We start from the raw sequence: 15,250 nt of genomic DNA on the forward strand, positions 1-15,250 counted from the left end.
TAGTTATGCTCGCGTAGGTAGCGTTCTATGGCCCTGTGGTAACTAGTCAGAGTGTCTGGTTCATACTCACTACCGTCATGTTTTCTCAGGGAAAGAAGGAACGATCCATCGTAATTGTTCAGCTGGACGGGTGGTATGTCCTCAATTTCCCGATCATCTTCGCCAGGAAAGGTTTGCAGGAATCCAGAAAATATTCATACTACGCTTTCCGTCTTCCGGGCAGTGTTTTTGTTCCTCATTGACACAACAAACTCTGATTTCTCCCTCTCACTGCATTCAACGAAAGTTGGCCTCCTGTTCGGAAAAAAAGACGCCCGTTTTAGGTGATTGTCATGGGCGTCGGTGACCGGAATTTCCTGTTCAAAAGCATCTACTCTAGCAAGAAAATCACCGTCATAGTCGGATAGCTGCTCACTGTCCCTGTCCGACCAAAATCCGAGGTCAAAATTTGGCATGTCTCATTCACTGGTATTCTCAGCTTCCATAATGGCATGGTTTGCACTGGTAACACTAACAGTATAGCACAGTTCCAAAGGTAAACGGTTCGGAAATCCAGAAATAACTGAGTAGCAACAACAAACTTTTGAAAGGAGAACGAACAGGAAAAGGCGAATTTAAATATTTACAGGAGAAAACTTAATGTGCAGATGACTTGCAAACGTCTCGAGCTAGAAATCTGGCCTGAATCGACATCGACAACTGTGAGCGTTGTGGAATGTAATTTGACGCCAAAAATCACGAAGCAGATGACACAAAAAAAACTGACGAAAATATTTGAATATAACCCTTTTGCCCATAATGTTGGCATAAAAAAATTTTATTAGTTTTTCCAGGTCTTAAGTTTAGGGAGAATAAATCGCATTTTCGTGTAAGTAGGTCAGCACTGCATGGAAAGCCCCGTTCAGGACCGCAGGGCTTTCCCAGGAAAAGGTCACTCGGTGCGAAAGTTGTGCCGCGCGTGCAAAATGTTCAGAGGCCGGTGATACAAAAAAATATCAAGGGGCTCTGTATCAGGCGGGTAACACGCATAGGTATGTGATAAAAGATATTAATCTCAAGTTTGTGCTTTATTATGAGATGGTTATCAAAATATGATGTTTGAATGCCTATGTTCTTGTTTTCAATAACCATTAGGTGTGGATTCACTGACTTGGAGTTTTTGATGTGTCAAGGAATTGTCAAAAGCTTAATTTATTTTCTGATTTTAATTTATGAAATTATAATCCTTTCCAACATTTAAAGATGGCAAAGGGGTGTTTGTTTGTTAGCTATTTATTGATAACATTAAGTATGATATCTGTAAAATGGATGAATTATTGGTCCATATTTCAGCTGTAACGTGGCTAAATCTGGAATTTCAAGAATAATGTCACTGTATCAGCTGTACGGACACACCTGACATGTAGTTTATGGAAGGACACACCTGACATGTAGTTTATGGAAGGACACACCTGACATGTAGTTTATGGAAGGACACACCTGACATGTAGTTTATGGAAGGACACACCTGACATGTAGTTTATGGAAGCCTGCTAAAATGTGCTCCCTGGGCTTTGATTTAGTCCTTTGCTACCTCGCATTATGACGTAAGGAGAGGTATTGTCGGGTGGGGGTGGGGGGGATCAGATGCTGTCAGTAACGGTGGCAGTGTCGAGTTTGGTTAAAGTTTTTGGTCAATCATAAGGTTGCAGTGGCCATCCATAGTACAAAGATAACATATTTGTGATTTACATAAAGCAATTTGCATTTCAAAGACCACGGAAGTCTTTTACCTCATAGCTCAACATTTTGCTCAGCTATTCTGAGGGTAGCAGTTGCCTCCCATATTACACGAATTTCCAAATGCAGTTTGTGATTTTCATATCAGAGACCTCCCCACTGTTGTGCACTAACTCCCCACTGTGTGTCTTTTACCAACACCATGATTTACAACTCCAGAACATATGAAGTCAATGCTCCACAATCCTTGTGCATATGATACACAGTGATATTTGTGACAGTATAGTAATTTTGGTCTTTCTTGTTGATATAATGGCAAGATCTTAGCACTATATAATTAGAGGATAATACCTGTGTATGACTGTCAATTATTCTAGGTTTTTTGGGGGGGTGGAGAGATCAAAATTTGAATGCATCAGATGACTTGAACATTATACAGTTTTACAAACTGCTCAGTCAGGTGAGCTGTTGGCATTCTTTGTTTGATATGTGTTAAGTACCATGCTCCGAAGAATTCTGCAAAGCAACAATCAAGACAGTGAAGTAACTGTTGTGACTTGATCACCACCAGTCTTTACTGGATTCCTCACACAGCCTGACCGAAGACACAGATTGTGTACAGACAGTTCACAATACACAGCATCAGATGTGACACATTTTACAAAGCTTATTGGCTAAATTTAGCCCCCCCGCCCCCTCCAAAAAAAAAAATTACTTAATTTTTAGGGGTATACCTCCAACATAATCACATGTTATTCTTATTGAGACATCACCTGACTATGTACTGATCAGTGTGTATCCCCCACATGTACAAATGACTGATCTGACAGTAATGTACTGATCATTGTGTAACCCCTGACATGTAGACACAGCTGATCTGAATGTGTGCTGATCTCTGTGTGTCCCCCGCAAGTACATACAACTGATTTGACTGTGATGTACTGATCACTGTGTGTCCCCCACATGTACACATAACTGATTTGACTGTGATGTACTGATCATTGTGTAACCCCTGACATGTACACATAACCGATCTGATTGTGGTGTACTGATCACTGGGTATCACCCACAAGTACACAACTGATCTGAGTGTGATGTACTGATCACTGTGTATCCCCCACATGTAGACATAACTGATCTGACTGTGATGTACTGATCACTGTGTACCACCCACAAGTACACATAACTGATCTGACTGGTGTACTGATCACTGCGCATTCCTCACAAGTACACATAACTGATCTGACTGTGATGTACTGGCAGGTTATCATGCTAAGCTGATGTACCCAAACCTGAGAGATGAGGCTACAGGACCCACCAGGCTGCGAACATCTGTCCTCCACACCCGCCTCATGGACGCCGGCGCCATCTGGGGACAGATCATGGGTTATGAGAGAGCCATGTACTTCACACCTGATACAGGTATGGCAGGACAAGCAGAAATATCTTGAATTATTTGATTTCATTTAAGGCCATGCGCAAGAATTTTTCACTTATATGATGACCGTCATTGTTTTGGATGGAGGAAACTAACAAGCATTGTCAGCTGTTTATTGTCACGAATTTACAAATTCCCTGTCCAAGATCAGTATTGAGTGCACACCTTGTGTGTTCCTGCAATTTTAAGGGCTTTTATCACCCGGCCAAGACCAGCTTCATAGCAGGAAGTATACTGTATTTCACCTATAGTTTAGCATTTTTCAGAAGACCTATTTGGGTTGATTCTGATTGATTCATCTGCCTTTTATGACCACTTAGTTTGGATTTGCATTCCAGTCCTAATGTCTGTTGTACTGACTTTGGATGGACCAGTCATACCAGTACCTAGAATTTACTGTATGTCCTAAATCGATATGTTGCAGATGTAGTAGAAAACATGTGGATAACTGCTGTGGGTTTCGTCTGGTTTCTGCTCAGTTTCTTCCCACCATAATCCTGTCACTGTTGTATAAGTGAAATATTCTTGATTACAACATAAAACACCAATCATATAAATAAGTAAGTATATGATGTGTTATTGGAGTGGATGTACTCAGTGTCTTATGTGATTCATTATGAATTATTTTATTTCTTTAAATGGATTGTTCACTTTCATGACGGCAGTCCGGTTTTATGATGGATGGAGGAATTTCATTCATCACGAAAATGTACAAAGGCAGTCATTGGCAGACAGTGTGATGTGATATTATTTCTCCTCAGATGATTACATGGACTCCAGTTCTAAGCGCCCCCAGGGGACGTTCTGTAAACCTAACTGGTTTGACTACGTGGAGGCGGAGTACTGGGGCTGTAAGGAGAGAGTCTGCCTCATTGATATGTCTTCATTCGCCAAGTTCGAGATCAAGGTACTGTATAAAAAGTAATTATATAAGTTGAACTCTTTTATCTCTGAAGGTAATAAACGCCCTACTGTATCATGTCATCTGTCAAAAATATTAGGCAACTATTTTTGGCCCCAAAGTACTTAACAGTAGATGAACGATGGAGAAAATTGTGGAGGTGAACTTTTGTGAACTGGAAAAGTTCCTAAAGGAAATATGTGTCATCTGTCCCTCTGGACCACTGTGAGACAGAGGATCAGTAAATAAATGTCTACAAAGGTTACCTAACATTTTTCATGATACAGCAGAACTGCCATGCTTTTACCTTTAATGACAAAAGTTTTCAAACTCAAAGGTCCCCTATTGATACTTTGTTAGCAACAAGTTTTCCTGTAAGTATTTATATTGCAGGATAAAATACGAAAGCTGGTGTTGTTTCTTGAAATCTAAAGACGCAAGGTGCATAAAAACATGGCCATACTTGAAGATGGATCTGTGAAGTTGCATTGCTTATTTGAAAGTTTTGAAAGGAACAAGCCACTTTTAATAAAGAACTACCAAGTGATACCCACAAGTATGGAAAGAAGTGGACTACCATTTATGTTTGGCGTCGTAGGTCGGCCGGCAAGATTTGGACTACAGTTTGGCACCGTAGGGCGGCTGGCAAGATGTAGACTATAGTTTGGCACCGTAGGTCGGCTGTGGACTACAGTTTGGCGCCATAAGTCTGCTGGCAAGATGTGAACTACAGTTTGGCACTGTAGGTCAGCTGGCAAGATGTGGACTATAGTAATTTGGCGCCGTAGGTCGGCTGTGGACTACAGTTTGGCGCTGTAGGTCGGCTGGCAAGATGTGGACTATAGTTTGGCACCGTAGGTCAGCTGTGGACTACAGTTTGGCACCGTAGGTCGGCTGGCAAGATGTGGACTACAGTTTGGTGCCGTTGGTCGGCTGACAGGATACACTGTACTTAAAGAATATGATGCACGTGTATAACTGTTGTAGATAAGTTACAGCCTGCACAGTTAGATCTTGTCACAAATGGAGAATATCATCTTCATCTGCCTTTTTCGTTAACAGTCTCGGAATCAGGAGGCGACAGAGTACCTGCAGTACTTGTGCTCTAATGACATAAACAAACCACTTGGCACCATTATCCACACCGGGATGCACAACCTGCAGGGCGGCTATGAGAACGACACCAGTGTGATTAGGCTAGATGAGAACTAGTGAGTACTGGTAGGGGATGGTCTGATCAGCTCTGTCTGTCTGTCTGCCTGTCTGATGCGTGAAGACAGTGTTGCTCTGTGGTGTGGGATTGGCTGATGGGCTGTGTCTGTCTGTCTGTTTGTCTGCGTGTGTGATGCGTGAAGACAGTGTTGCTGTGTGGTGTGGGATGGGCTGATGAGCTGTGTCTGTCTGTCTTTGTCTGCGTGTCTGATGCGTGAAGACAGTGTTGCTGTGTGGTGTGGGGTGGGATGGGATGGGCTGATGAGCTGTGTCTGTCTGTCTTTGTCTGCGTGTCTGATGCATGAAGACAGTGTTGCTGTGTGGTGTGGGATAAGCTGATGAGCTGTGTCTGTCTGTCTGCGTGTCTGATGCGTGAAGACAGTGTTGCTGTGTGGTGTGGAAGTGCTGTCTATTAATTTCCAAAGGTGGTAGTTGACTCGTTGAAATTTCAGGAGAGCCACAGGATTTTAGGCTAAGGTATAACAGATTGTAAGGAAGCCTTTCACTTTTCATGGGATTTGCATGGACTTCCTGATTGTTAGATTCAGTTAAAATATACTCCTAATTTTTGTCAGGCACTGTGCAGACACAAACAGAATGTGACGATTTATGTTCCGACATCAGGTCATAATGATTAAGAACAGTAGTGTCAAACTGTGATGTACCCCTACTGACAAGAAACTGTGGCTCTGTGAGATTGCTGCTATGATCAGATACCACTTATTGCTCATACTGTCATTTAGCTCTTTGCACCTGAAGTTTGTGTCGCGGAGATATTACCCTATTAAATATCAAATACATTTTGCACTAGTTCATCTCCATGCTACTCTATATTTGCCTGAAAAACTTAATTTTTACAAATGAAAGTCATAAAATATTAATTTTAGTGGATGTCAAAACTTTTTCCCAGCTAAATATGACCTTACCTTCAAAACCAATGTATGACTGAAACATTGTTAAGCACGACATTAAACCCGAAGCACTCACTTACTCAAAACAAATGTTTTCTCTCTCAGAATCCGGCAGAATGAGTGAATCAGTCATAGGGGAAATTTTAGGTCCAGTACAGTAATTACATGTACAAACAAACTGAAAACAAATAATATGACTGCCTGTGTATGTGGATAAGTATATGGTGTGTTCCAGTTACTTCATGATCTCACCGACATCTCAGCAAACCCGTGGCCTGAACTGGCTTCACAAGAAACTGCCCAAGGATAGCTCTGTACAGATCCGTGACGTTACCTCACTCTATGCAGGTATCAATGTGGTGGGACCCCGGGCTCAAGACTTACTGGCTGAGCTGACAGACGCCTCCACCAAGAAAGCAGACTTTCCCATCATGTCCTGCCAGGTACTCTGTCCTGGAGATTCTATCACGATCACTTTACTTTAGTGACATGTACATTCAAGATTTGATGGACACTGTTCATGTCATGCGAAATGCTTCTTCTCAACGTGAAGTTACTTTAAACTAAAAGGATTGACACATGATCATAGATCTATCTGATAATATGCGAATCTTTCTCTTTACTTTTAGCCTTCATAAATTTCAAGCCTTGTTTATCTCTTGTTTAAATACAACATTTAAACAGCAGGCTACTTGTTAATTTTAAGGCATGCAGATCTGAGCCACTGACTTATGTAGTATTGCTAAAACATCAGACTTACCCTGTAAGTAATTAATTTGTATATAGGTGTAACATAAGAAGGAAAGCTTCTGATGAAAAGCTGTAAAATTGATCAAATTACAAATATAAATGCCATACATCGCTCCTATTACCTGCTGTATGTTCCTATCTTTGCATTATCACAAATTTATATGTGCTTATGGCTGCATAGAATGGCACGTTTAGAGGAGAGGGCCAGGACTGAACAGACAGTGGCTATAACGTGATTGGGCAAGGTGAATTGTCAGATGTCTTCTGTATGGTGGTTCGGTGAGACAGCATTTAAGATTAGCCATGGTATGAACAGTCACACTCAAGAAGAAACTGTCGGAGTTGATGTAACATAAAGTGACTCTTTGGTTTTGTTTCTGACAGGAGATAGATGTGGGCCATGCCAGTGGGATCCGAGCCCTCAGATTGACTCACTCTGGAGAGGACGGCTTCATCCTCTATATACCTTCTGAGGTATATCACACTGTTAATCTGATACGTTCAGGGGCTTCCACAGATGTCCTTATCTTACAGGGAGAGTAAACCAGTGATAAAGGTTTAATGACACGTTGACAGTAGTTCAACTGTGTTGTGGGGGGGAGTCTGTTTGAACCAGGAAACTGTTACATCTGCATGGGGCTTTCGACATGAGAATGTTAACATCCGTAATCAGAACATAAAGGAAACCAACTTATAAACAGTTTAAAAAAAGACGTAAAAAAAGTTAAATGTCAAAAAACACAAAAATATGTTAAAATATAGTTTGTAGTTTGTATACAAAATCCTTACATTTTCAAAACATATATAAAATATTTAATGAAAGCATCACCAGCAATTTAAACTGTCAAATATTGCCAGATAACAAATATCCAATCAGCTGTATATGGCGTCACCTGAGTTCACAGGGTCGACTTTGAGGATGTGATTGATGCCGTATTGTATAGTACTTATGTCACAGGAATTGTGTGAATTGATGGAGAATCATTATCTGTGTAGAGGTACATGTGCATAACTTTACATGAATCTCTGTTGTTCCAGTTGACAATCCATGTTTACGATGCGTTAATGCGAGCAGGCCGAGATTACGGGATCATGAATGCTGGTTACTACGCTCTGCGAATTCTCCGCATGGAGAAGTTCTTTGCTTACTGGGGACTGGATTTAAGCACTCACACCACGCCACTCGAGTGTGGGCGGGACTTCAGGGTTAGATTTGATGTAAGTATGCTACTGGCCTGGGCCCAGTTGTTCAGAAGCGTATTAGGACTAATTTAGTCCAGACTAAAGTGTCATTTACTTTCTATTAGGACTTAAGCCTGGTGTTAACATTAGTAAAGATGAAAGTGACATTTACTGTCTATTAGGACTTAAGCCTGGTGTTAACATTAGTCCAGACTAAATTGTCATTTACTTTCTATTAGGACTTAAGCCTGGTGTTAACATTAGTCCAGACTAAAGTGTCATTTACTTTCTGTTAGGACTTAAGCCTGGTGTTAACATTAGTCCAGACTAAAGTGTCATTTACTTTCTATTAGGACTTAAGCCTTGTGTTAACTTTAGTCCAGACTAAAGTGTCATTTACTTTCTATTAGGACTTAAGCCTGGTGTTAACATTAGTCCAGACTAAAGTGTCATTTACTTTCTATTAGGACTTAAGCCTTGTGTTAACTTTAGTCCAGACTAAAGTGTCATTTACTTTCTATTAGGACTTAAGCCTGGTGTTTACATTAGTCCAGACTAAAGTGACAATTACTTTCTGTTAGGACTTAAGCCTGGTGTTAACTTTAGTCCAGACGAAAGTGTCATTTAATTTCTGTTAGGATGAGACTGGTATTAAGATTTAAGCCTGGCTTAAATTTAATACACTGTGAACAGCTGGCCCCTGGCCACAGCCGAGAATATCTGCATGCCCACGATAATTGTGGTAAGCTCATTGCAGTGCTCATTGAAATATGACATTTTGGGTTTTGTTGCACCAGTGTCCTTTTCTTCCGTCTTACCACATATATGATGACTGTCATTTATAAGGATGAAGGACGCTGTGAGTTCAAGTCCAGCTCATGCTGGCTTCCTCTAGGGCCGTACATGGGAAGGTCTGCCGGCAACCTGTGGATCGTCGTGGGTTTCCCCTAGGCTGTGCCCGGTTTCCACCCACCATAATGCTGGCCGCCGTCATATAAGTGAAATATTCTTGAGTACGGCGTAAAACACCAATCAAATAAATAAATAAATGAATAAATAAATAAGGATGAAGGAAAGCACAGATGCCGGATCAAACCACTGACCTTTTGCAGGTTACTGACACACTTTCACACGTGATGATGTACAGACTTGCACATCATGTTGGTGGAAGACTAGTGATTTCAGAGAGCGAAAGGTTGCACAACAGCCACATTAATGTCAGTCCCCGTTTATTGTCACAAAGGCCTTACTGTATCAGATTAGACTTGTGTAAAATCCTTGAAATTGGATGCACTTGGTTGTCTGTCATATAATGTATTAACATATTTGTTTACATTATTGCAATATTTCAAATTGTAATTCGATGTCCTTTTCCCACTTCTTTGCATCCTAACATTGGTAGCTGTTGATCATGTTGCAGTGTACACATATTGCACTAGGGGTTACTTTCTGATCATTTGCTGTCATAATGTGTGCTATGTTGCCATCGCAACCATTCAGCTTAAATTAAAAAATGTGAAGTAAATGTTAGTTCAGCCGGTCATGACAAGGATATTGATAAGTGTATAACTTTCAGCATGCTGCGTTTCTAACGATAGGCCTGCTCTGAATTACCTCCCTTATTACATGACAGTGACTATGACATAACGCAAGATCAGTTTTTGAGGCGTGAAACTGTGAGAAGTGGGACCTTGCCTATGAAAGCATACACTATGTAGGTTGTGTCACGACAGTCACAAATATTTTCTAGACAGCAGAAGTTTTAAAAAAAGCATGATATCAGCTTTTGAGAGTTGCAGAAATGTAGAGAGATCTCAAATGAAGTTGATATTCTTCAGCTTAAAAGCAGAATATATAACAAATTTGTCAAGCTGTCTATTGTATTTAATTAGGGTCAGGATTTTTGAATTACCTCTGAGTGGATTAAAAAAATACGTAATGTTTAACCTGGACTTCCAGACAAGTTTACAAAATTAAAAGCTGTCTTAAAGCTAGGTCTTCAACTAGCTTATGTCGCTTTGATTTCGATGCTGACTGTTAGCCATTTTCTGAGTTCTGAGGTCCCACCTAACCACACCTTACTTCTACAGACGCACCTCTTAAATGGGAGAGTGACGTCAAGGGAGGTAATTCGGTGCTGCCCTATAATATTACATCATAGCATGGAGTTTTCTCTGACCACTAGAACAGAGGAGTGATTAGTTTGTTGGTGAAGATTATGTGATTTGCTAAATATGATACGTATGGGTAGCATTTTTATATTTTTGTGATTTACTGTAAGTATAATTTTTAAATTGTGTATTTGCAGAAAGACTTTATTGGGAGGGAGGCATTGCTGAAGCAGAGGGAGGAAGGGATCAGTAAGAAGCTTGTGCACTTCACCCTGGTGGATCATGACAAGGAGACGGACCTGTGGCCCTGGGGCGGGGAGCCTATCCTTAGGAACGGGCAGTTTGTGGGCACAACTACCTCCAGTGGTTATGGCTACAGCCTCCAGAAGATGGTCTGTATGGGTTTTGTCAAACATCTCAATGACAACGGCGAGGATGTCGTCACCAAGAACATGAGTGACTACATCCTGGACAAGAACGCCACCTACGAGATTGACATAGCTGGAAAGAGGTTTGTGGCTCGGGCACGAATCCATACACCTCGCGAAGCCCTGACCACCTCAGAACCCCTGTTTATCCCAGTGCCTGCCCGAAGCCCCATTTCTGGAACAGCCAGCAGGTGTTAAGGAATTGGGTTGGGGGGTGTGACCCACACAAGGGCTGCAATGCTAAGCGTGATGTTGAACCCTCACAGTGACGTGATGTGGGCTCAGCCTCATTTCTCCCTCCCTTGGAACTGTCTTTAGCACTAAGGCTGTATATACGTGTGCATCAGTTATGAACACCAGGGCATGGGATCTACATCTGTCATACAACTGGGAGTTAGGCTTACATCCCTGTGGGGCCTATGCACATACTGGTGTGGGATTTATACTCATGGAATAGTCATTGATATTATTGGTAGGGGTAAATTGTAGATGTTGGACAGGGTAGTCAGCCTACTATGTTACACTGCAGCTCATTGTATACAGGTACATTATGTTGTATGTAATATGGAAGCGAACATATTTTACCTGTACTACGTGTATATAGCACCTGAAAGGCAGGAATACTGTTTTCTTTCTCTTGTGGGTACTGGGTTTAGAAGCGTATTTGATCCTGGTGGATTATGCATGTACCATGTACTGTGGCACACTGACTGGTATTTGTATATGGTGTAACTGCATGTTGATACATTGAATGATCCACTGGGCCTCAGTGTTGTTGTTGTTGAGGTTATGTATACATGCATATGAACAGCTGTTTACTGCTTCTTGTCCATGTGTCTTCTTAAGAACTTCAGCAGGTGCTTGTGGCCTTCATACTCATTTCCTCATAATGTGTTCTCTTGTCTGATCACAGGCAAATCCTGAATTTTTTTAGTACCGACAATACATGTGTTCTGCACCGTGTGAATAACATTCATTGAGAGTTAAGGAAATTTAATTTTGTTTTGTGAGGTGTAATTTGTGTGTTTTGTTAATGCTGTCAACTGATTGTTACATGTATATGTGACATGTGGATACATGAATGTCAGAGAGCTTTTTAGGTTCTAAACATGTGTGATACATGTCAGAAGGCATAGTTGTTAGATAGTTGTGTTGTTTTCCTTTTTGAGTCGAATCAGCTATGTATATTAGTGCTTTATATCATATAAGGTTTGATTTTAATTGTCCTGTATGTGTCATGTCTGCCCGGTATGTGTCATACCTGTGCGGTGTGTGTCATACCTGCCCGGTGTGTCATACCTGCCTGGTGTGTGTTATACCTGCCCGGTGTGTCATACCTGCCTGGTGTGTGTCATACCTGCCCGGTGTGTGTTTTTTGTTGGGATATTACTGATTTGTTATTCATACAACTTCCGCTGTTGTGATTGTTTACCAGTCCCTACGATTAGGAAAAAATTCTAATCATCATGACAAAATTTGGTTTTAAGGAATTTATTTTCATTGTTAATTATGAAATCCTCAATATACAGTGCTTTCTGCTTGGTTTATATAAATTTATATGAGTGTATATAACTATGTGTATATTTTTAACTGTGTTGAAACGAAAGACCTTGTCTGTAGCCAGATGTAAGAACTGTTCCTTCCAATTGCCTTCACTCAGGAATTGTTCCTCCGAGTCATTGATCGTCTAAAAACAAATCTCAAGACTTAGAATAGCATACTACTAAGTTTAGTGTGAAGTTATGACGGTAAAAAAATGTCCCATTAATTAGAAAATGAGCAACTTTACATTACAGCTTTTATATTAGTATCTATTGAATGAATTTTCCTTCATTGCCCAATAATTGAAAATAGAAAAGCTTAATTGTAATGCACCGGTCATTAAAAGGAAAAGACAGCAGATATGAAATATGAATGCTGAAAATTAATGTAGTGTCAAAACTGTGAAATGAATATTGGTCATAACATGTAAGTGGATTTATTTTGGCAGCTGTTGTGATCTCAAATATACCAAATTCAGGAACTACCTTCCTACATGTACCTGATGAGATGCTTGCTATGACCTGCCTAAAATATCTGATTTGCTGTGTTTTCCTTTATAAAGATTATTGTATTGTTTGATGTGCGTAGCAGTGGATTAGTGCTTAATGTACTTTTACTTTATTTGTATGTTTACAATATACTGTTTAAAACATCAGGTAGATATTCCAGTTCATGTTGATGATTCTTGGTATATATGAAGGAACAAAAAAGAAATACAGTTCGGCCGTTCATGATGTGTCATGATAATTGTCAGAATCGTGCAGGCACTCCACATTACCTGTGTGTGAGTTTGGTGTGTGTTTACCTATGGTTGATGACAATGACCGATACCTGTTATTTTTGGCTTTCCAAACAGCCTATGCCTATAGGGGCATAAAATCGTGAACAATATGAACACATGTACTACGTGGACTTTGGTGTTAGTGTACAGAGATTTAGTATCTATCAGTTTTCAGTTCAGTTAATAGTATTTTATAATGACAGTGTGCCGGTGCTGTTGTGAAAATTCAGCTGTATTTCTCTCATAGATTTCAGCTGTAAAATGATGAGAGCAGATACAGCTGTTTTGGGTGGGTTCTGACAACTAAAGATTGGACTTATGTGACATAATTTGGAGGGGACTAAAGAGTGTTGGCGGAAAATATGCATAAAACCAGCTTATTATCTAGTGATTTTAAGAGCTATAGTACTCAAGTTATTGTACCTTTTTTCAATATTTTTTTACACTTAATTTAACAGTTCATACAGGCGTAGCTAATTATGAATAAATAATAAACAGGCATTAATCTTTTAAGTAATTTTCATGAAACTCGTGAATCGGGCACATCTAGTCATGAAGAAGAAACCGGTGCTTTTCATTGACCCTGACATGTCTTATCACTGAATTGCGTGCTATTTATTGTATACTTGGATGTGCACTTAATGACCCCTCTAGAAGTAAGTCTGAATATCAGCTGACTTTTGTGCAGGTAGAGTGAGCTGCTATGGAAACGTACATACATATTTGCTATAAAAGTTGCTCAATTAAACGTACGTTGCCAGTATTAGCAACAGTATGAAGGTAGATGTATGTAAAGTGGATGTATACATGAACAACTGATCGTCTGTTCAAAGTTATTTCTGTATGAACTTGAAGCATATTTGCTTGTGTCTTGACTTTTTGTATTTTAAGGTTGCATGTATGACAGTCTTAAATTTTATCATATTGTAGAGTAATAGAATCAAAGAAAAGATTAAAAAGGAATTCTTTGAGCAGCAGCAGCAGCAGCATGTAATGTCTTATGCTACATACATGACATACAGATGTGAGAGCACTGGTCAAGATGAAGCAAGGTCTTGGCTCAACAGTTTGAATGTTCCTGTCATGGCTGTAAGACTTTTGATGTCTTCTGCCTTCTGTCATCATGGCTGTAGGCTGTAAGGGCTGAAGGGTCTTCTGTCATCAAAGCTGTAGAGTCTTATGCCTTCTGTCATAGTGGCTGTAGGCTGTAAGGGCTGTAGGGTCTTAGTTTTCTGTCATCGTGGCTGTAGGCTGTAAGGGCTGTAGGGTCTTCTGCCTTCTATCATCATGGCTGTAAGCTGTAAGGGCTGGAGGGTCTTATGCCTTATTTCATCATGGCTGTAGGCTGTAAGGGCTGTAGAGTCTTCTGTCATCAAGGCTGTAGGGTCTTATGCCTTCTGTCATCATACCTGTAGGCTGTAAGGGCTGTAGAGTCTTCTGTCATCAAGGCTGTAGGGTCATGCCTTCTTTCATCATGCCTGTAGGCTGTAAGGGCTGTAGAGTCTTCTGTCATCAAGGCTGTAGGGTCTTATGCCTTCTATCATCAAGGTTGTAGGCTGTAAGGTCTGAAGGGTCTTATGCCTTCTGTGATCACGACTGTAGGCTGTAAGTGCTGAGATATACTTGATCTGGCTATAAATGTGGCGTAGCTCTACAGTGTATTAACTGCATTCTTATTTCTTTGTACACAAGGCAGCTGAATGTATCAATTACTTTATCATGCCATGATATTACAATGTTAATGCCACATGTTTTATATAGAATAGTTTGCTGGAGTGTAGATAAATGTCATGAGAAATGTTGATCTTCCAAACAAATATCAATTTTTTGAGTAAGTATGTGGAGGAAGTCACTTACAATGTAATCCACAGAATTACCCTTCAGTGTGTTGCAGACAAGGTAAGACATGATTATAATTATTTTCGTGGCCAAACAATTAGCCAGTGGTACAGGTGCAACTTTTCTGGTTTAATTATTAAGTACATGCAATTTAATCGCATTTCCAATTGTGACCGATTCAGCAGGACATGTATATATATATTCATGCTGTATGTATCTAGTTAGTAATGTGAATGCATGTAGGGTAGTAATATGTTCTGCCTGCTTTGTAAGCTACATGTGTGTACATCCATGTATGACGCATACGGAGTACTCTGTATGTACTAGCTCAGCTTTTTCATCATGAAGTGTAATCAGCTTGAGGGACAAATAAAAAGTTTGCATTTTACTTCAGTCAAACTCCTGTTGTATTTATCTTCACATGGTGAACCAGCAA

At 40.2% G+C, this 15,250-nt stretch overlaps 1 protein-coding gene across 1 annotated transcript in view; it reads left to right on the plus strand.

Annotated features, from left to right (window-relative positions):
• Window positions 1-15,201, plus strand: part of LOC135466030 (pyruvate dehydrogenase phosphatase regulatory subunit, mitochondrial-like) — a 28,735-nt gene extending 13,534 nt beyond the window's left edge. The window contains exons 11-17 of the mRNA XM_064743420.1: window positions 2,983-3,141; window positions 3,919-4,064; window positions 5,121-5,269; window positions 6,417-6,624; window positions 7,316-7,405; window positions 7,970-8,149; window positions 10,422-15,201. Of these exons, the coding sequence (XP_064599490.1) occupies window positions 2,983-3,141; window positions 3,919-4,064; window positions 5,121-5,269; window positions 6,417-6,624; window positions 7,316-7,405; window positions 7,970-8,149; window positions 10,422-10,850 (1,361 nt within the window). The 3' untranslated portion in view covers window positions 10,851-15,201. The remainder of the gene's footprint in view (window positions 1-2,982; window positions 3,142-3,918; window positions 4,065-5,120; window positions 5,270-6,416; window positions 6,625-7,315; window positions 7,406-7,969; window positions 8,150-10,421) is intronic.
• The last annotated feature ends 49 nt before the right edge of the window (window positions 15,202-15,250 follow it).

This window comes from Liolophura sinensis, chromosome 5 (assembly GCF_032854445.1).
Source record: "Liolophura sinensis isolate JHLJ2023 chromosome 5, CUHK_Ljap_v2, whole genome shotgun sequence".
Taxonomy (NCBI): Eukaryota; Metazoa; Mollusca; class Polyplacophora; order Chitonida; family Chitonidae; genus Liolophura; species Liolophura sinensis.